The 23,236-nt window shown below is 40.6% G+C and overlaps 1 protein-coding gene across 1 annotated transcript; it reads left to right on the plus strand.

The window, feature by feature from the left end:
- The first annotated feature begins 10,540 nt into the window (after positions 1 to 10,540).
- LOC9645244 lies at positions 10,541 to 17,827 on the plus strand. The gene is made up of 12 exons (XM_024680424.1): positions 10,541 to 10,616; positions 10,833 to 10,924; positions 11,231 to 11,325; positions 11,504 to 11,833; positions 12,050 to 12,127; positions 16,418 to 16,487; positions 16,653 to 16,817; positions 16,871 to 16,932; positions 16,989 to 17,145; positions 17,199 to 17,467; positions 17,540 to 17,656; positions 17,724 to 17,827. The coding sequence occupies exons 1-11, from the start codon at positions 10,541 to 10,543 to the stop codon at positions 17,628 to 17,630; spliced, it is 1,485 nt and encodes a 494-aa protein (XP_024536192.1). The 3' UTR covers positions 17,631 to 17,656; positions 17,724 to 17,827.
- The last annotated feature ends 5,409 nt before the right edge of the window (positions 17,828 to 23,236 follow it).

Genomic DNA, 23,236 nt, shown 5'->3' on the forward strand with positions numbered 1-23,236 from the left:
CAGTTGGTTTGGTTTGGTCTAATGCTTTGGTTTGGTTTGGTTTGGTTTGGTTTAATGCTTTGGTTTTCCTACTTTTATTAATGTGGTTTTACTAAAAATGTTTTTTTTTTTTTCAAAAAAATTTTGTGAACCGTTCGGCCGTTCGGCATTTTCACAGCCAGTCGATAACCACGGTCGGGCGGTCGGGCGGTCGGCGTTCGGAACGGTCGGGACCAACCATGACCGCTGCCCAGCTCAGTGCCGCCGCTGCCGTGCCCAGTGCTGCCGCCCCTGTGCCCAGTGCTGCCGCCGCCGTGCCCAGCGCCGCTGCTGCCATGCCCAGTGCTGCCGCCGCCGTGCCCAGCGCCGCTGCTGCCAAGTGCCCGGGCCAGGCATTTGGCTGGGCACTCCGCCCGGGTAGGCCATCAGTACGCCGGCAAACCGGCACCCGCGCCAAGTGTTCGGGCCAGGCACTCAGCGCAGGGCTGGCAAAGGTGCTTGGGGGCAGGCCAGCCAAGGCACTTGGGGTTGGGCCAAATGCCTGTGCCAAATGCCCGTGCCGGGCATTTGGTGCGTGCCGGCAAATGCAATTGGGGGCGAGCACTCGGCGTAGGGCCAGCAAAGGCGCTTGGGGGTGGGCTGGCCAAGGCACTTAGGGGCGGGCTGGCCAACGCACTTGGGGGCGGGCCAAATGCCCGTGCCAAATGCCTGCACTGGGCACTTGGACTTGGCACTTTGGGGAGGGCCAGTTCGCCGGCGAACCGGCGCTTGCGCCAAGTCTACACCCCAAAGTCCCTGCTTCTTATGCATTTTTAATTTATAATGAGTTTTTTTTATTTTCAGAAACGAAAGCAACTACAAAAAGAGAAGAATTTTGGATAAAAGAGAAGACATAAGGAAGATGAGATTCAGGATGACAATCAAGTTGACCTTTAGATAGAGATTTCCATAGTGACAACTTTGCCGTCTTCGCAACCAAATATCTCTAGTCCACATGCACCCCCATTTTTGCCACACCGCCATCGATGCCACCACCACCATTACCACTACCACCACCTTCACCACCATTACCACCGCCACCACCTTCACCACTATTGCCACCTCTACCTTCATCACCACCATTACCACCACCGTCATCACCACCATTACCACCACTGCCATCATTGCCATTATTACCACCACCACCACCAGCGTCACTACCATTGCATCCACAACCACAGATGCCACTATTCGCAAAATATGGCAGAAACTAACTACATTACGGAGTAGTGTGTGAGACACAAAATCCCTAGGCCCCAAAGTGGAGCCGAAAGGGTGCCATGTGGTAGTGGCCGAAGCGAAAGCCAAACAAGCATAATACGTTTGGACTAAAAGCTCTGACTTGAAAAGGTCAAGAGTGGGAGTGCAACTCCCAACAAAGTGCTTGAGGAACAAGCACGAGGTGAGCCATGAGTGAGTCTCTAAAAAAAGGGACACAAGAGGACCAAAACATGACACGTGGAAGTGTTCGAGATGGAGTCCGAGGTGGAGTCCGAGGTGGAGTCTGAGGTGGAGTCTGAGGTGGACCCGAGATGGACCCAAGATGACCCGAGATTGAGTCCGAGATGGACCCGAGATGGACCCGAGATGGAGTCCGAGATGGACCCGAGATGGACCCGAGATGGAGTTTGAGATGGAGTCTGAGATGGACCTGAGATGGAGTCTGAGATGGAGTCCGAGATGGACCCGAGATGGAGTTCAAGATGGAGTCTGAGATGGAGTCCAAGAAGGACCTGAGATGGAGTCCGAAGTTGAGACTGAGACCAAGACTGAGACCGGGACCGACATCGAGACCAGGACCAAGACCGAGACCAAGACCAGGACCGAGGCTGAGGCCAAGACCGAGACCGAGTCCACGTCCGAGTCTGAGTCTGAGTCCGAGTCCGAGTCCGAGTCCGAGTCCGAGTCCGAGTCCGAGTCCGAGTCCGAGTCCGAGTCCGAGTCCGAGTCCGAGTCCGAGTCCGAGTCCGAGTCTGGGTCCGAGTCCGAGTCCGAGTCCGAGTCTGAGTCTGAGTCTGAGTCTGAGTCCGAGTCCGAGTCTGAGAGGGTGAAAGCCCAAAGCGTTCGTCTCGCAAACCCTGGGGGGTATGGTGAGCTCCAAAAGTATAGTAGGGGGAGGACTCTAGTGGAGCCAATTTGGCCAGGAAAGGCCAGTTTGGACCAGGAAGGCTGCACTCAGGTGTTGGGTGATGGGATAACCATTGGGAAGTCCAAGACTAGAGTGAATACAGACCGGAAAGTGGGGTAGCTTAGTGAACTATTCAAGAGCCGGCTCTAGTTCCCCCAGGAGATCGACTGGCTGATGCTCCTAGTCCAAGTGTGGGTGGCACTACCTACTTGGATACCTGGCATGGCTCAATGGAACCTCGCTCTAAGCTCATGGCTAGAGCACCTAAAGGCGAAAGGCGGGGAGAGTACCTATGAGGCCCACGTAGGGCCATAGTGTTCCGAAATGTTGTCCCAAAGTCCCAGTCTGTGGAAAGGAAGAAGAGTAGCCCTCTAGTGTGGTGACCAAGGACATAGTCACATAGTGAGGAAGTCCTAGAGGACAGTGGGACTTAGTGGTCAGGCCCGTGGGCCTTGATCCAGTGGTAGTGTTGGCAAACATGGCCAAGGATAGAAAGAGACTTGGTGGAGACCAGAATGGAGATATTGGGGAAGGCTATTCCCCATGTCTGCAGGCATCTAAGGATGCTAAGGAGTGGATTTGGGATGACCACTCATGGGCGAAGGGCTCAATCTTGGAGAGATGGGATTGCAATGCAGGTCGTGTTAGACCACTGATGTGACCAAGGTGAATGAGCGTGGCTTAGCGTAACGGGCTCATATGTCAGTGGTACCTTGGGGTGTCGGTCATGGATTAGACATGTGGAGCACTTGGACCAAGTGCAAAGGTTGAGTGGCATGGATGCCATTCTCGGGGCTAGCAAGCCCCAAGTCCTGAATGGGACTTATGGAGGTTGTGAATGAGACTCCAAGTGGTCAGAAGTGCGGTTAAGTGACTAAAGTAGAATGGAAATATTTAGTTGCTTACAACTTGGTATCGGAGCTATTCCTTAGTCTAACTTTTATTAGTGCTCAAATATATCACCATTGATATTGCCATTAGAAGGTCCTAGGAGTGGGCCTATCCTTGAGGAGTAGCATGTTGAGAGGATATGGCTCTCCCCTCAAATTCATGCATGAATTTGGGCGCGATGTGGTGGATAGAAAAGGGCCAGTAAGGGAACGACTTTGGGATTTTGGGAATAGTATAAGGGTTTCCTTAGAGAGTTGAGGATGTGATCCAGATGAGTGTTTGACTTAGCAAACTAGCTGATGGAGTTGTGGTAAACAACTATAGTTGGGATCACAGGAAAGATGCAGACTCCAAAACAATAAAAGAGTCACAAGATTACCCTCATGTAGTTGAGGCTGGTGCTCATAAGTTTGAGACCGGAATTGATAACTGTGGGAAGTCAAATACAGGAGAGGACACAAGTCCTTGAAATAGTAGCCGGGGCTACCTCTAATAAATGTTGGAATAACCCAAGGAGTTGGGGGTGTACTCAGAGGATGAGTTGGTATTCTCATCACATGGACAAGTGGTCCTAAGGTTCAAAAGGTTGCCCCAAGAGAACAAATCAAGTGTCGAAGTAACACTTGCAAAGATGGTCCTTGTGAGTAGGACTTGAATACAAAAAGTTGTATTCTAGTGAGCGAGCACCTCAAAAGTAGGACCTCACGGGTTGTCGGATGATAAAGTCCAAAAAGTTGAATGACTCAAATAGAGTCAAGGAATAATCATAAAGGAGTGATGGAAGCATTTGGACTGAGGTGTGTTGTACCCCATGAAGGATGGGGGGGATCATAGGATCCAAGTATGAGAACAGAGGGTATTTCATTGAAGGCAGAATGTGCCATGCTAAAGTTGTGGGAAAGGTGTTCCCCAAAAGAAAGCAGCTTCGGCATAAAGTTGTGTGTAAACACTATGGTGTAGTGCCAACTGATAGTTGGCATAAAAGACAACCGTATTGGTCTTTGGCAAAGATCTAGACATAAGTAAGAAGTGTCATTGAGGTAGGCTCGTGGAGCTGATGGTGTGGAAACACCAAATGTGCCAAGGCGTGTTGCCTTGAGGTCAAGTTGGCGGGTTCGTGAGAACCCCTTCCAAAGGAATCCCAATGGAAATGGGAATGGCATAGCCTAAGTTAGAAGGCATGCGGTTAGAGTGTAGTGACCCAAATAATGATGGAGGTGTGGAAACACTAGCAAAGAGTTGTAAGATTTGACAACTATGAGGCAACTAAGCAAAAGGTGCAAAGTAATTGATTAAATTGGTAGAAGGTAACTATCTAAGACTTCTTATGGGGATAAGGAAGTTAGATATACCTTTACGGGGGAGAAACTACTTATGTTGCGAAATAGTAAGTTAATGTCGTAAAGGGAATGCTCATTACCAAAGAAGGCCATCATTGGGACACCCAAACACTCTAAAACACCAGGAAGTGGTGTTTGGTGTCGCAAGGGCATTAGATAAGGCTCAAGGGACTAAGTCCTTAGCGAATGATGGATAGGAGGTGCTATCCAAATGTCTAAGGTTTCTAGAGATGGGAGAAATCCGTCTACCCGATTTGGACAAAGCCAAAAATCAGATTTTGGCAAGGCTAGTGATGGGCATATAGAAGCCTATAAATAACAATGTTAATCCTAGTGTGTGGGATTATAAGGTGAGCATGCCTAGATTGAGGAACCACTCCCTAAGCTATTTGGTAAATTCATCCCTATGAATATTTGCTAAGGCATGGTAGAAGGTGCAAAGCTATCCTCTTAGTCTGGAGGAGAATAACCAAAAGAAACATGTGAGGGCAAAAGGCAAGTAGTAAAGGGATAGAATCAAACCATAGGAAGCGAAGGGCATAACCTAGGGTGGTTATGCAAGGTGGGAGTGGAGAATCAAATAGGTGCTCGAGTGTGTTGCTGCTAGCAACTGTGATACCATAGAGAGTCTAAAGTATGGAATTGTCCATGCTAAACCATATGGCAATTAGAAAGCTTGCGAAAGGAGAGGCCTTAGCAAGCTAAGGGACAGAGTTCCTTCAAGGTTCCCAAAGACAATTCAAGGTAATGTAGTATCTAGAAAGCCAAGTGTAAATGGTTCATAAAATGCGCAAAATCAGAGTGGCATAGCAAAAGTGTGGTCTTGAAGCTTGCCATAAAGCAATGCTATCAAGGTTGGGGAAGTAGTTCCCGAGTGTTCAAAGGGATGACTTTGAACGAAAGTCGATGGTCAAGGACTTTCACGCTTATGCATGAAACCATGTTACATTAGTCGGATGACTTGCTAAGCGAGAGTGGCAAGTCAGAGGAACGAATCCCCTAGTTGAAGGTGCTAACTTCAAAAGGGGTGGCCCATGGGGCCAAGTATGGAGGAGTCCATGTATGATCATAGACTTATCAAATGAGAGGACTTGGCAATTTAGAGGGACTAGGTTCCTAAGCTATGATCCGTAGCATGCTTTGGAAATAAATTGGTGCACCGGCGTGGGGAGTCACGCTAGGCATCTTGGATGATGCCTTTCATAGATGCATATACGGAGGTTGGGTTCGAGTCCCAACCCTCTAGTGCTTGGGTTCGAGTCCCAAATCACTAGGGCATGGTGATGGTTTGGAATATGAGGACACTCATATTTTGGTGGTCATGGACTCTCAATGAGGAGATTGGCTTGGGCACACCGCCAAGTTGGGGATGCCCTGGAGTCGTGATGCACGGTTAGATTATTTAGAGTGAAAGCTCGGCATATCTAACTTGAACACTTTGGTGCAAAGGGCACCAAGGACGTGGTGAATGAGATGGGGACACCCAGTTTCAATTGCTATGGATCCTTGGCCGGAAGGGCTGGCTTAGGCGCATCGCCAAGTGTGGGGGATGCCCCCGGGGTCATAGTCAACAAATAAAAAAAAAAAAAAAGGTCTGGAAGACCTAGTTCTTATTGGTGGATCTGATAAGGGGTCAAGATGAGATCATTAAGTGATCTTATGGCTAAACAAGGACAAAGTCTTTGTTTGGGTTAAGGAATATGATTCTTAGTTCAAAATATTGATTTGAACTATTGATAATGGTATGACTTGGTCAAGGTGACCAAGTGGGAAGGACACCTAAAGGGAAATCAATTATGCTAATACGATGGTATAGTAAGTCCAAGAAAGTAGTCTCTAGGAGAGACCCATGGGAGGGTCGCACAAGTTGGGCCGTGGATGGAGCCCGTAGCAGAAAATGCTAAAAAGACCTACTAGGGGTGAGCACCCTCTGGACTTAGCAAAGTAGAGTTTTTGCCATAGAACCGAAAGGATATCTCGAGAATGGAGGTAGTGATCTGATGTTGCTGGGTGCAGCAATCAAGGATAAGAGCAAAAGACTAGTGGCTAAGAAAAGAGCCATGGGAATCATGGGAAAGAGTCCAAAATGCAAAGTTAGGCCAAGAACACTAATATGTTGGGTGCTAATGAATTGTGGGAAAGGCAATGCATTTCCATGGATGGATTCCCAATTGCTCCGATTTGGCGAAAGGAGAAGCTCAAAGGCAGGGAGCGGTAAAGTAGCCAAATGATAGGGACGTGGACAACCCTAGCATGAATTAGGATAATTGGAACTTAGTGCCAAAGGTTGCACAAAATGGGAAAGAGGATGATGGTGCTCTCAAATAGAGAACTTCCAAAGATGGGAAGTGGAGTTGCGCAATATGTGCAATGCAAGGTGTCGGAGACACTTAGGAAATTGACTTTGACAAGTCAAATTTAAAAGTTCTAGAGTGCGAGTATATATCAATGGGAACTGATGCTACTCAGGAGTGAGTAGTGGGATTGAGATAGAAGAGGTGCCTCTAATAGGTTTAGCAAGAACTAAACCAATGAAAGGGAAAGAACCACCATAGGTGGTCGATTGAGTCTCTATATCAGAGAGGTTATGCGCCTTAGAGGATGGAGAAGGCATGGTGAGCCTTCAGTGTCATACCATTGACGAATATTGGCTAGGTGCTAAGGATGGAAAGGGTAATACATGTTGGTGTTACTTTATAAAAATGGTTTACCGTTCGATGAGGACATCGAACTTCATCTATGGGTGGTGGAGTTGTGAGACACAAAATCCCTAGGCCCCAAAGTGGAGCCAAAAGGGCACCATGTGGTAGTGGCTAAAGCAAAAGCTAAACGAGCATAACACATTTGGACTAAAAACTCTAACTTGAAAAGGTCGAGAGTGGGAGTGGAACTCCCAACGAAGTGCTTGAGGAACAAGCACGAGGTGAGCCATGAGTGAGTCTCTAGAAAAGGGGACACAAGAGGACCAAAACATGACACGTGGAAGTGTCCGAAATGGAGTCCAAGGTGGAGTTTGAGATGGAGTCCGAGATGGAGTCCGAGGTGGAGTCCGAGGTGGACCCGAGATGGACCCAAGATGGACCTGAGATTGAGTTCGAGATGGACCCGAGATGGACCCGAGATGGAGTCCGAGATGGAGTCCGAGATGGAGTCCGAGATGGACCTGAAATGGAATCCGAGATGGAGTCTGAGAAGGACCCGAGATGGAGTCCGAAGTCAAGATCAAGACCAAGACCGAGACCGAGACCGGGACCGAGACCGGGACCAAGACCAAGACCGGGACCGAGCCCGAGTCCGAGTCCGAGTCCGAGTCCGAGTCCGAGTTCGAGTCCAAGTCCAAGTTTGAGTCTGAGAGGGTGAAAGCCCAAAGCGTTTGTCTCTCAGACCCTAGGGGGTTTGGTGAGCTCCAAAAGTATAGTAGGGGGAGGACTCCAGTGGAGCCAGTTTGGCCAGGAAAGGCTAGTTTGGACCAGGAAGGCTGCACCCAGGTGTTGGGTGATAGGATAACCACTGGGAAGTCCAAAATTAGAGTGAATACGGACCAGCAAGTGGGGTAGCTTGGTGAAGTGTTCAAGAGCTGGCTCTAGTTCCCCCGGGATATCGACTGGCCGATGCTTCCAGTCCAAGTGTGGGTGGCACTACCTACTTAGATACCTGGTGTGGCTCAATGGAACCTCGCTCTAAGCCAATGGCTAGAGCACCTAAAGGCGGAAGGCGGGGAGAGTACCTATAAGGCCCGTGTAGGGCCACGGTGTTCCGAAATGTTATCCCAAAGTCCCAGTCTGTGAAAAGGAAGAGGAGTAACCCTCTGGTGTGGTGACCAAGGACATAGTCACATAGTGAGGAAGTCCTAGAGGACAGTGGGACTTAGTGGTCAGGCCCGTGGGCCTTGATCCAGTGGCAGTGTTGGCAAACATGGCCAAGGATAGAAAGAGACTTGGTGGAGACCAGAATGGAGATATTGGGGAAGGCTATTCCCCATGTTTGCGGGCATCCTAAGGATGCTAAGGAGTGGATCTGGGATGACCACTCATGGGCGAATGACTCAATCTTGGAGAGATGGGATTGCAATGCAGGTGGTGTTAGACCACCGATGTGACCAAGGTGAATGAGCGTGGCCTAGTGTAACGGGCTCATATGTCGGTGGTACCTTGGGGTGTCAGTCATGGATTAGACATGTGGAGCACTTGGACCAAGTGCAAAGGTTGAGTGGCATGGATGCCATTCTCAGGGCTAGCAAACCCCAAGTCCTGAATGGGACTTATGGAGGTTGTGAATGAGACTCCTCCAAGTGGTCAGAGATGCGGTTAAGTGACTAAAGTAGAATGGAAAAATTTAGTTGCTTACATAGTGCCCAAGTGTGCTTGACAGGGGTGTTGGGCCCGAGCCTAGGGCTAGATCTGATAATAGTGCTACTGAAGGTGTAGCTGAAGCTGAAAGAGAAGTGGAGCTACCTGAACACATTGTCAACAAGCACTTCCAAGAGACAATTTTGAGAACTAAAGAGAAGGCCATTCACACGACTCTGGAGTCTCTCAAGTGGGAAGGCCCAAGAGACATGATCCGAGAAATCCCACTATGTCGATTCACTCAGACAAGCATCGTTCGGTCTGCTTCACCGCACTTTATCAACATGGACATCTATAGTCTGTACAAACAGAATGGCCTTGGGACAAACATAGATATGTTCCTTGTTTCGGTCTTCAAGCCAGGAACTACAAATACCCTCTCGGTGTCACTGGAAATCGAGAGGGTTTGGGATGACATTTGGAAAATGAAGTCCCGCAAATTTGACAACATGCTTATGAGCCATTCTGAGACTCAACAATTTGTGGGGAAAATGTTCTACATTATCGACGGGAATCATTGCTAGTGTGCGTGGATGAAGTGCATCAATGAATGCTTCTAAGATGATCCTGTCTATCACATCAATGTTCCAATTGGACATGTACACGTGAGAGAATCTTTAGATGTGGCAAGGCTTGTGATAGCTTGCCACAAAACTAATGTGTAAGTACCTCTCCCTCTTCAATCACTTTTAAGAATTTGTGTTTTGCAGGTTGGGATAGTTTGTAATGCAGAAACAAAGCGTAGTACATGATATTTAGCAGATCCGGTTTCTTGCCAATCTCGACAAGGGTGCAGCCGCAGCCACTATGGTGATGATTTAGCATCACTTATTCGGCATCAACGAGGTCGTCAAGATGCCAATAGATGGTACAAGAATCCAGTGGCTTTTATGATAGCTGTGTGGAGTAAGGTATGTTCTTCCAAGTATACTTCTTATCATAGAATGTTTGTGTTATCTTCAGCCATTGGTGAAGGTTAAGCAAGATGCATATGCACAATCACATCGAGTTGAAAATGATCAAGAACTCTTGGAGCATTTAGCTGCAATTGACAAGAAAATCAACAACACAAAGAAGACAAAGGTAAAGAAATTACTTAGTGTGGCTGACCCTCGACGCCCAAAGGAGTGGTTTGATATTATAACAGAGATTGCTTGTCATGAAAGTAAGTATTGTTTGTGTTTACATGAAGGTTACAAACAAAAGTTATTTCTTAGTGGGCAAGACTCCAGATGAGATTATTTACAACATCTCAAAGTCAAAGCTTATATATGAGGAACAGATACACATTCTGAACGACCTCAATAGCAGACTCAGGGAAGGAGAAAAAGGTTTGGACAGTATGATGGAGACTGTGATGAGGAGGACCATCTACATTTCACAAATTGTATATGAAGGGGAGATGTTTCTAGTGCCTTTCATAGGGGAATGATCCTAAGCAGCTTCCATTCAAGGACTTCATCACCATTGAGCTTACAAGACTCGGAGAGGACTAGTTGCCAAAGAAGGCCACAAGCACGACTCCATTTGATAAATAACTTGGCCAACCTTACTTCATGCGTCGAGCGGCTTTTATATAACATACAATTTCTCAACTATACTTAATTTATTTATATTTTATTATAGGTATCTCCAATATAGAGGTGTTCCTCTCAAAACACCGGTATGCACACGACTCCTGAGGTATGGTGTGAGAGATGGAGGCATGTACCCGACAACAATGAAATTTCCAGCACCAATAAAGCGAGTTTGTCCTTGGGAATTGGAGATGCCAGATTATACACTAACCCACCAAGAGGCTGCAAGAGGCAACAATGAGGATGTGCCGAGATGATGGCCATGAGAATGTTGACACTGTTGGTGCCAATGGCGAGGAGAGTGAAGATGGCAGTGAGAACAACTTGCAAGAAATTCCTCCAGACGAAGTCTAGCAAGAGAACCAGAATGTCAAAGAAGTTCTATCTCGACGAAAGCGTGCAAATCCACATTTGGAGGAATTAGTTAACAATGATGATGATCGTCCAAGACATCCCCGTAACCGAGGAACTTCTCGAAATATATTTCTTTTAATTCTCTCCTTTTCTTAGTTCCTCAAAATGGTTACAGCAAAAACTATCGGGAGTAACTTCATTCCAGCTCGTCTTGATGCTCAAGAAGAGGACTTGGAGGAACTTACATCTACCACACACCACATGACGGTATGTAAATTTTTCTTAAGTTCAAATCTTATCTTTGTCTTCTCCCCCTAGATTGGCCTTGTTTCTCCAGTGGCATTCCGTGGTGAAGTTGGGATCTTTATTAGCTCTTACAGTTCATTCATGGCATCTTTTGAGGAGGATGCTGAGAATATGGCTATCTGGCAAAAGTGGGAGCACTTTTGTTAGAAGATCCATAGGCGACCACTCAAGAGCACAAACTTCATGCTCTTTGACATGCCAGATGGTCTTCCAGACCCTAATGGTGATGTCCCAAGTTGGAACAACCTGACTAAAGACCATTTGCAGGATGCATTCCTTTTGGCAGCAATTCTCCTTCACACAACCGATCAAGTTGCCTTCATTCTCCCAAATGACCCCCATTGGATGTCCTGCCTTATGAGGTATGCAAGTTGAGTCAACTTCAAGAGGTTCTCTTCCGGGTGCATCATGGATAGTGTTGGGGTCGAGACAAAAGGTGTCTTAGGCATGCCAGAGAAGGTAAGAAATCATCTTCTATTTTTGTTGTTTCTAAAGTTTTATTATTCAGGTTATGATGTGGACCTACCATGCGTTCTGCAGAAGAGAAAATGACGGTTTTCGTGATAACGAGCATGCTGCAAGGGTTTTGCCATTGTATGATAGCTTTACTGACATCATACCAAATCTCGTAGATGACGACATCCGCAACACATTGTCTGGGTATTGGTTCCAATCTCCATCGGCAATGCATGTCCTATTTGAGCTTTATTGCCCAACTAGGGGTGTTGTCATCGATTACATAGCAGGTAGTGGTTTGATGGTCGAAGCAGCACATGACTCTGGTAAATTGGTGTTTGCGATTGAAGAATATGAGTTCTTCAAACGCCATCTTAGAGGTTTTCGTCCTTCTCTATCAGTTGCTTCTAGGAGGTAATTTATGATGTTTTAAAAACTTATAAATAATATTTATTTAGTTTTCTAGAAGTCTTTCTAGGTATGCATGGCACATCATATGCAATGTGTAAATTGAGGAGTGGTATGAAAAATCTATTTATTAATGATACATTAAAAGAAAATTGAATGCATCCACTTGCAATGAAAAAGATATGTCACATGTCAATGTGATAATGATTGTGACATTGATAGTGTCAGTGTAGCAGATAGCGACAGTGATAGTGTCAGTGACAGAGACAGTGTCAGTGTTAGAGATGACAAAGTTACAGTGTCAGTCTGTCAAATTTTAGTATTATCAATTTATTATCTATAGGTAATACAATTTTGTTAATAAAAAAAAGGCTAGAGGGGGGGGGGGGGGGATGGATAATATCATAGTGTAAGAATTATTAGTGGCTAGAATTTTTAGTAGGATGGCCTAAAAATACCATATTCAGCACTTGTGGATGTAGGATTTACTAACAGAATATTGTTTCTCATCATGAAATGATAATGATTGTGTGTTCTTAACTCTTTCTTGATTTTTTTATACATCCATTTATGCACACCTTCCACACCAGTTTTTGGGCAGTTGTGATAGTGTTCTAGAAATTTTTTTTGACCCATACAGCCTTCCGTTTTATCTAAATAAAAGTAGCAGATGGGACATTGGAGATAATATGTGTTCATTATTTCAAAAGTTTTAGCCATATCGGGAGTAAGATCTTGAAGAAACATTTGGCATTGCTCTTGAAGCACATGAAGCAATCCATCTTTAGTAGCAACATCTAGAACATTATCTGGAAGAGGGATCTCTTGTTCAGTCACACTTGGGGCTACAAAAGAAAAAACCTCACAACAATTGTTATGTAGAGGAAAGGGTGGAATGTTGGTAGAAGTTAGAGACGAAGGTGGAGACTCATATGAAATGCATGAGGGTCAAGTGCGAGTAGCAATAGCATTTTCCCTAGCCATTCCTACACTCTAAACAAACTGAAATTTCAATGTTGAAAGCATCCCTTGTCGATATTTATACTAAGAAAAGATCTAGGGGTTCTTGAAAGTTTAAATTGTCAGTCTCAAAAATAGGACTTTAGAATTATAACAGTGTTAGAACCACTTGTATATATAATAATATCTTTATACATGCTAGAATAATATCATTCTTGAAAATATAAGATTCTCCACTTTACTCATAAAGAATTAAACTTTTGAAAAAATTATGCATGACTTTCACATTATATTAAAGGGTATATTCAGCACTTACTGATGTAGTGTTCACCAATAGAATATTGTTTTCTACCATGAAATCATAATAGCTGTGTGTTTTTAATTCTTTTTTGATTTTCTTATACATCCACACGTGCACACCTTCCAAACCCACTCTTGGGCATTTGCGACAATGCTCAATAAAATTTACCAAACCTATGCAACCATCTGTCTTGTTTAAATAAAAGTTGCATATAGGATATTGAAGATAATATGTATCTACATTAAGCTCCCTTGCCATATCTGAAGCAAGATCTTGAAGAAAATATTGACATCGCTCTTGAAGCATTGGAGGCAATTCAACTCTTTTAACAACATCATAAGGAAGGAGTTCTTGTTCAGTTGCACTTGAGGTCGCAAATGGAAGAGTCTCACAACAGCCCTCAAAATGAAAAAGAGGATTGTTACATAAAGGTGAAGGTGGATTATTGGTTGAGATTTGAGATGGAGGTGAAGACTCATATGAGAGGCCTCCGGGACCAAAAGTAAACTTCTTCCTAACCATTGCAACACACAAGAAGAATTAAACTTCCCAGCAATAAGAATTCTTTGATTAATATACTATATTTCAATCTCGGGAATGATATTTTATTATGACATGACACTATATTGAATGATAATTGTTAGTCTTAGTAATTACAATCTACTATGAGAGACAAGTGGCTATAGGGTTTCAGAAGATAGAAACTAGCATATAATTAATATGTAGCCTTATTTTATATAGCTGGCCTGCTATATATAATAATGGCAAATACATATAGGCACGCGAGTATGCCTTTTTGCAAGATTACTTTTCAATCCCAAAATCATATATAGATTTAATTCTTTGATTTTTCTTCATCATATATCTTTGTAAAGACAAAACATATCAAAAGGAATAAGATATATATAAAAAATTTACTTTTTTTTTTAATATTTTAGTGGATTACAAAAGCCATTGAAAGGTTTATAGAGTGGATTTATTAGTGCTTTCCATTGTGCTATTCATTTCTTCTTTTCTCTTGCTCTAGATTGTTGTTTCAGAAGTAACAGGAGCATTTTTATCAATAGTGACAATGGTCTCGACATTCCCGGATGGATAATAAGGACCAGACATGTAATATAGAGATTGTGGTAATGAAATAAAATTAACATTCTCACATTTTTGTATGCTAGAACTACTTACAGATTTTTTGTCTTCCTTACTTCCCATCTCTGTAAACCCTAAAGAATGAACAAGTGAATCAGTGTTTCGAATTATTTATATATTTCTGGTCAATTATTGAAATGTTAAAATGTTGAAATGTACAATAGAAATTTTAGGTTCATTCGAACTTCAATATTCCCATTTTATTTGGGATCAATAAAGCCCAAAAATTTCTAGGGGTTCAGACAAACTTCTAATTCTAGAAATTGTATAAATTACATTAGAAAGATTCAAAAAATAGAAATTTCTCTGAACCATTGATACTTAAATTCATAAATTTCAAGTTCACCAAAGAATAACATTTTTCTGACTTAATATTTCCTTATAAGACTTATGGTTGACTATGTTAATTGGCATTGACTTGAGCTGAATTGAGCTCAACTCATGAGCTCAACTCAACTTTGGACCATCCCTCGGTTTTTAGTGGAGCTATGATTAATGTGGCTAGTCCACTAAAGGACTCCAACTTACGAGAGATTGTGGGGAAAGATATGTTCACTACTATAATCCAGGGCTTGAGACTCGCATGAACTTCTCGGTTTGCTCCAGGAAATTCTAGTGCTCTTTTTAAATATGTTACTTGTTTTTTGACAGGTTTTGATGTCCCTGTGTTGAGACTACAAAAGAATAGACAACACTGATCTCTGAAGATGATGGTCCAGGGCTAGGTCAAATAGATTGGTATTGGAACCTTTTATCAGTTTTTAGTTGAGATTAGATTGGAAGGGCACTAAGGAAGAAAATCTTAAATTGTCAATTATTGGACATGGTGATAATAAAATTATGTGGTTTTCTTGCATTTTGTTGCTTTGATGTGGACACAGAAGCTTGTATACCCTATCATAATAAAATAACAAAAATGCTTAAATTTTTTTGCAAACTCAATTCACCAGCTTTAGTTTCCTTAAATTAAGGCTTAAGTTTAATCTTAAATTTAATAGACTATCACTCCTAGCTCTTATTCTAATTTTCTCTTGAGAGTTTAAAGACAAATCAGTATGATGGGTGAGGACAAGGCTCACCTTTTCACAGTTCACTAGTGTTGGAATTGTCAAAAGTTCGTCATCAAGCGAAAGAGAAACAATGAAATTATTAATAAATTAAAATTGGATTTGTGTTAAACAGTATGAGTATAAAGTCTACTGTGGTAGTGGATATACCTAGAATATATTTGGATATTTTAGAATATTCTACCATCTAACGGTTCTTATTCATTTAGATTAATCTTATATTTATAATTTATAAACATGTTTATAATTTATAAACTTTCTTAAAAAATTTCTAGTATATTCAATTTTATTATACCATCTAGAAATATTGTGTTTATAAATTACAAACATGCTTATAATTATAACCTTTTATTTTGATGAATTGGACATAAGTAGGAATAACACTACTATTAATCAAACCAAACACTATATGCAACACGTAGCAAATTATTTTTATGGGTATGGGTTTTGATTCTCAATTATAGTGAATATACTTTTCAAAAAGTCATGCAGAAATGGTAGTGTGGGGCCAGACTTCTCAGAGAGCCTGCGGGCAAAACCTTACAAATGACTGTACAACCGAGTGAATCAGGGAATGAAGATGGCGAAATTCCATTCAAGAAAAGTCCAGTTGCAAGAGGCCCACTAAGTCCGGACATGTTGATGAAGAACTGATTCCCCAAGCGAGAACTTGCATAAAGTAAAACGTTGAGGGACTGCCAAACATATACATTCAAAAGCGTTGAGAAAGCATGCTAGCTTATTTGCTGACAAATGGTGTGTTGTGAATCAATCCACTGTGATCCAATCATAAGATATACAGATTCATGAAGAAATACATACATTCATTCTCATGTGGTTCACCTTCCTCAAATTCAACAATGTTTGCTTGAGTACAATTCTCTGGTTCATGTCCGTGATAGACGGGCAATCCTTCACCTCGTGTCCAAGTCCAACAGCGCTTTGGTCCAAACTTTTCCTTACATTGTTCAAACAAGGAGTCCATCATCAGTGTGCTTTCCACCACTATTTAATTGCTTGTGATGCTATTGTGATGTTGTTGCTGCTGTCTTTATCCAAACTCTTGAGTACATGGACGCTTGTTCCTCATTCGCACATACATGGCTTCTGCATCAGGCTCAGAATGGACCCAGTTACATTATTCCCCGCAATGTTGGATGATGATCCTCCAGCAGTAGCCACTATGGTTGTGTTCAAGGCTTTCTTCACAACCTCCTTTGTAGGACGAGCATCAAGGGATGAGAGATGTTTTGGTATACTTGAAATCTGACGATAGTATCACCATGATTTCTACCAAAGCAGACATAATGCTTCCTGGACTTGAGAAAAAAAAAACGTTCTCGATCTCTAGGGTTTTAGGGTTTTGCAGATGAAGGCAGTTGTTGCTGCCTTGAGAGTACATCGCGGAAATGTTCGTCATGGCAGCACCGCAGGAAATGCGAGTTGTTTTCAGCGTCTATGGACCTCTGCTCCTCTGGAAATGGGAAGGCGAGCTTGCAAGATTGCGGACAGGAAGGTTAGCGTTTTCTTTCTCGTCTGAAGCTTCTAATGTAATCAACAGTGCTGCAGGCGGCACAGGGCTTGAAGAGAAACAAAGTTAATGCCAGGCTTGGCAAAGAGATAGCGCAAGCGTATCGCATTTGTGATTTTTTCTCTCGCTTGTTGCTAATTGGATCGGTTTTTTCAGGGCGAGGGAAGGCGGGACAAACCTGTCATCGAATTTAACACTGGCAGCGCTAGTGCAGAAAGCGAAGGAGCTGCACGTCTCGAAAGATCTCATAGAACGCAACATTAAGAAAGCAAAAGACAAGGACCAGCAGGATTTCACGGAGATCACATATGAGGTAACTCACATTGCGTTTTGTTTGCGCTTGCAAGAGAGTTTGAAACAATGCAGGCTTACGGCTTTGGTGGTGTTGGAATCGTGGTGGAAGTTCTCACGGACAACACGAACAGAGCTTCTTCTTTCGTTCGCGATGTTATAAAAAAGAGCCATGCCAAGATGGCTGCCTCTGGCTCGGTCCTCTTCAACTTCAAACGGGCTGGAGTCGTGGCTGTGAAAGGCAATGTGGATTCCGAAAGTCTTCTGGCTGCGGCGATGGACACTGGAGCTGAGGACATCGTGGAACCTGAATTGGAGGATGATGAAAGCCCAGAGGAGAAGAAGTAAGCTATTTTCTTTGTAGAATTCTGTGTTTCTTTTTTTTTTTTTTTAATAAGGAACTTGGTTGATGTAAGGTACTTCAAGGTGATAACGATGATTTCGGGCGTGTCAAAGCTGGGCTCAAGGATGCGGGGTTCTCGATTGACATGGATAATTCGGGTCTAGAGCTTGTACCAACTGAGCTAGTGGAGGTATGAAAGAGATTTCCATGGATGTTTCTTTGGATTGATCCTTTTCTCCTCTCTTTTGATTTTACAGGTTGATGATGAAGCAATGGAAATGAATAGGGCTTTGATCGATAAACTACTGGAACTAGAAGATGTAGATGCAGTTTATTCAACTCAAAAGCCTTGACTGAATTATTGATTTGGCCTCCATGGAATTTAGCTGGACTCTCGCAATCAAATCGAGGTGCCATGCACCAGCAGTGATCCTCAGGAGCGTGTGATTAGAGATTATACATTTTCTCTCAAGAGTTTTTTTAAAGTGTGTATGACATACACAATAAATTTATTAAAACTTAGCAAGTTAAGCAATTAGTTTCTAGTATTATGAATTTTAATTAATCAAACATGGATAAGATTTAGAATCCCATAAATCAATTACAGTAGGTTGACGAGTAGATAATACTTTACTTATTGATTGGTATAAAACTAAGTTACAATCATTTTGAACAATAAAATATATATTTAGAAAACAATTTAGACATTTTTTATTATTAGGAGACCAAACAATAAAACCATCCTCTGAATATAATCCTAATTTTCCATTACTTTGTAGTCTTAATTTACAATTTTTACCATGGCCTGATGTTTTCGTAGACCATATTTTATATTTACCTATATATAAAACAAGATTACAACTATTATGTAAATATAAAATTACTTTCTTGTTTGGAGAAATCAAAAAATGCTCAGTGCTTAAATATTGGTAGGGCATATCAAAATAACCACCTACTAACATACTATTAAAAGCAAAACACTGATAATAATTTATATATTGAAGTTTGTTAGTTTGTGGTTGTGGAAATGGTCTATAATTATCAATTGAATACTCAAGAGCATATAGTCTTGTCATAATTGTAACAAAAGATGAGCCTGCATTAATTAATATATTTTGGTATAATGTAACTAAATTTTCTAATTCCCTTTTTATAATAGCTCCATTATCTATATCACCTGCTGGATTTATAGAACATTCACCAAAAGTCTTACCCAGGAGTTATACTAAAAATCCAATAATTAACTGTAATAGTGTAATCACCATGATTTTCGTTTCTTATTTGAATTGTATTGGTTACAACTTGACCTCTGGGTATATCAATTAAGGGAATAGCTGAAATTATAGCTGAAATCCTTGTGATAAGATTTATCATTTGGTTCCTTCTTAATACATTCAAAGCTCCAAAAGTTATCATAGCTTTACTCTATATTAATCCACTAAAATTAATATGGACTTATACAGCGTCCTAGTTTAGTCCTAGCTTAAATTTTATTTTTTGTATGGTTTTTGTCTTGGCACTTGCTTTTCTCTTTAAAAATTATTAACTTCCTTGAGATCACCTATTAAAGCATAAAGACACAACTTCATTGTTGCTAAGAATATTCTTGTGAAATGAATTAAAATTGATTATATTTTGTTATTATAGCTATATATTAATTATATAATAATTATTCTATGTGAGGGCCAAGTGTACGGCTACGATGCCATATACTAATATTAGCATAGTGGGATTTTGGTAGCCGTCAAATTGGTTTCAATCCCATCCACTCGCTCTTGTATATAAGCTAAGGTTTTTGGGCTAATTGATATGCACATTTTTTGTATTCTTTTTCCATATTCCAAGCACTCACATCTATACCTTATATAATAGCTATAAAATACCAATGTTATTATAACTATAGAAAATTATATCTCAGTCCACAAATATAAAAGTACTAAGTTTTCTTCTTCTCTCTTATCTTTTTTGTTTCTCTCTTCTTCTTATGTATGATCATTAACAAGTTTTGACATGAAAACTAACTTCTCCTTAACATGCATGTTATAATGCTTTAGATGTGTCTCCATAACCTTCATGTAGGGTATATCAATCAAGAATTTTCTTCATGATAACACACTAAAACCATTATATGATGTTGGATCACAATAGTCCAAAGGCACTACGACCATTGCATCAAGCAACAACTAAGGAAACCTTTGTGTCAGTGAAGAAGTGAAGGATATAACTACCCTCACAACAAAAGCATTGCATAACCATGTCTATCAAAGCTTTTAGCTTTTGAAAAAAAACCACTTTTCCCCTTCCATTTTCTTGCAGAATAATAGTAGCTTTAATCTACATCAAAAAATTAATTACTAACTGGAAAACACTAAACATATTTGTTTCTTGCTTCTAAAACCCTAGCCTTTTCTTGACTCTGATATATTATCTTTAAGTAGGGCAAAGTGAGCTTCAAAAAATGCCTTTACCATCTTAATTGTCTACAATGTTGCCCCAAAAACTAAACACAATTTAAAAGTTCTACAAAATTCATTTGCAATACTAACATCAAAATAAAATTCCTCTTGAGTAACAATTTCAATATCAACATTTTTCTTCTTCAATCTCTCCAAGTCTTTATTGATGTCATACTAAGAAACTTGAAATGAATGCTTTAGCAAATTTAAGTACCTTGAATAAGATGTGCATGTAGACATATCAAGAGAACTTGATATAACTATTATGCTTCCTAAATTGGTTTTTCTTGACTACTATCATGTTAAGTTGGACTTGTTCCTCATCTATAAGCTTGTTTATAATCTTGTTAGCATCTATTTAGAGAATTATGACAACAAAGAATATAGAGAAGAAATGGGTGTACCTATTATTGAAGTTTATGCCTAGTGACCTCTTGGGAAGTTTAAATTCAGAAGTTTACATTTTTTATCAGAGAAGTCTCGGGTCTGACTCTGTTGGTTAGCTAGGGGAATCACATCACATGTTAATTGACATCTAATAGGTCCAATTTGCTCTCGACTAAGCTCAACCTCAGGGGTAGGGTGTCAAGAGAGCAAAGTTCTCGGGAGAGCTGTGGCTCTTAACTTCCATTCATAAGGGTGTGAACTTGCAAGGAAGCGTGGTGGATTATAAACAACCAAAGAGAACGACTTTAGAAACAATCCATTCAAATATAGAGGGAAAGAGTCTATGAACAAGAGTGCATCCCCTTTTTCAATTGGTTAAGGATCTTGGGATATTTGGGATTAAGCATCTTTGGGTTTGAATAATACTGGACTGGGTGACGGTGACATCTCGGGAAATCCAAATTAAAAATCATTAAGTGGATGAAGAATTTATGCATGAAGAGGATTTTAGTAAAGAGATCTTTAAACATGAAAATGGGGGTGAGGTTCTATTGTCCAAGTGTTGTAGCAAATTTGGGATAACTTCCATTTGGAACTTTGAAGAACAATTGAAATCCATCAAAGCCATCATCTTCCTCTTCTTGTTATAACCACTTTTCTTTGTGTAACCTAACTCTCCAAATGATCAAGGCTATCAACTTTCTATTTTATATGTTATATAAGCTTTTGAATTCAAACTTTCTAAGAGGTCATTTAGCTCAATATTATTTAAACCTCAATTATCCCATAACCCTTAATTGATTAAAAAATTGGGTGCACTCTTGTTTATGGGCTTTTGCCCTTTATATTTAAACCTCAATAAACCATCTTTTAAGTTTTTCTCTTTAGTTATTTACAATCCCCCACATTTCTCTCCAAGTTCACATCTTTGAGCAAAATGGATTGCTAGATATCAATCTTAATATAAGGTGTGATTCACTAACCAATGAATTAACCCAACTCAAAAATATTTAACTGCAAAATTTTTCATTTATTAAAAAAGAGGGTGCACTTTTATTTATGGGCCCTTTCCCTTTATATTTTACCCTAATAGACTATCTCTCAAATTATTCTTTTTTGATTATTTATATGTTGTTCCTTTTTTTTCCTCAAATTTATCTCTAGGTAGTTTAGGATTCTTGATCCACTCAGGATGTTTAATTTGCTCAGCTTGATAAAGTTTGAGAAAGGTTTTCTCACCTATACTATGCCTATGTTTCTTATGGCATTGATAGCAATATTCTCAATAAATATTACCTTGTTACATGTGTTTTAGCAAGTTGGCAAAGTCTAAAAAGTGCAAGTATAAAACTAAAAAAAATGAGGATCAGTAACTAGACCACTTGACAAATTATAGTGGCTAAACTTGTCACCTAAGCTTCTGCAAAAGTAGCTATGGTGCCATATACTTTCATAGAGCAGCTCAAGCTAGCCAAACTCATCACCATCTAAACTACTGCAAGGAAGACATAAAGTAACTCCCCCTCAATGGCAACTTTGATTGCAATATTTGGTTGTAACTCGAGCTACCATAAGGGGAGCCATAGCACTATTCCCCTTGATGTGGCAGGTTGGGCTGGCTAGATAAGCTTGGCTATGGTCTAAGCTGCTACATAAGAGCCCATGGCACTACTACATAAGAGCCCATGGCACTACTCCCCTCACATGGCAACTCAAGTAGTAGCCAAATCTTGTAATTGAGGTTGCTACAAGAATTGCCATAGTGTCATTGGAGCACCATAGTGGATTTAAATTGCCTATCTCTTGCAGCCCACATTGCTATATACTAACCCAATTTTAGTACATGCATCAGCTCTAAAAACCATTAAGCCTTAAATCATTTTTTTTATAAAAATTTAAAATTACAACTCTAAGAGTTTACTATCATTAATGACTTAAATTTTCTTGTAAGGTTTTTTTATTTTCCCTAGTTTTAGATATGGTTGAAAATCCAATAGCAATGATGTTATGATGGAGATAGTAAGATATCAAAGGAAAGAATTGTCACTAGAAATGGAGTCATTGGTAGAATCTTTATATGTTTTCTTTGGGATTCAACCTAGAATGCTGTAAAGAGTTTAAGGTATGGGGTCACTTTGGGTTACTATGATGGAGATCTTTTAAAAACATTTTGCATTAAATTTAATTGTAAGAATAGAGTTTTAGCTACATGAGTTTATGGTAGATTCGAGTGATACATCAATCCGGAGTAAAAAGGTTTTTCTTCAACAGCAAATATAAAAAGAGTTATATGCATCCTTAACAATAGCAAATTCTTCAATGGTAAGTTTAACAAAAGATGTAGATATAGAAGGACATATGGGTAGTTGATTTATGTTTGAGTTACTGAAGGCTAAACACTCTAATTCAAAGTATTAATATAGGAAATTTTGTGGACTAATCAAAGTTTCTTGAAGACTATAATAGAGACTTAGATTTTAAACTTCCACCTTCTAAATTCTAAAAAGGGGATGCATTAGAATTAGATTAAGTATGTTTAGGTGAAATTTATAGATTGAAGAGTTGATTATTTTGCTAGAAGAGTCTAAAGGAGTAGTTATGTTAGATTTCTTTAATGATTCAACTTAGACTACCCATACTATGACCAGTTTAAAAGTTTAATAGTAAATACTTTCATAGGGTAGTTTGGTTTTATGAAATATGACTTTTGTAAACAATTTCCATGATATGAAGGAGAATATAAAGCTCACATATTTTATGTTATCCTATATAATATATTGTTCACTAGAGTAATTATTCATATTGGTTAGCATAACCATCTAGTGGTGAATAGAACATGCTTAGAGTATTGATCAAGGCTACATCTATTATTTCCAAGGTAGTACATAAATCTCCAAGATCTCAACTTACAATTATAGCTATTAAGA

The sequence above is a fragment of the Selaginella moellendorffii genome, unplaced genomic scaffold, assembly GCF_000143415.4.
Source record: "Selaginella moellendorffii unplaced genomic scaffold, v1.0 SELMOscaffold_28, whole genome shotgun sequence".
In the NCBI taxonomy this organism is placed as follows: Eukaryota; Viridiplantae; Streptophyta; class Lycopodiopsida; order Selaginellales; family Selaginellaceae; genus Selaginella; species Selaginella moellendorffii.

Bases quoted from the DNA above. Each gene is read 5' to 3' on its own strand.
- LOC9645244 (XM_024680424.1), top strand. From the start codon at position 10,541: ATGAGGATGTGCCGAGATGATGGCCATGAGAATGTTGACACTGTTGGT. The intron at 16,818-16,870 runs GTTAGCGTTTTC...ACAGTGCTGCAG, and splicing joins GCAAGATTGCGGACAGGAAG to GCGGCACAGGGCTTGAAGAG. The intron at 16,933-16,988 runs GTATCGCATTTG...CGGTTTTTTCAG, and splicing joins GGCAAAGAGATAGCGCAAGC to GGCGAGGGAAGGCGGGACAA.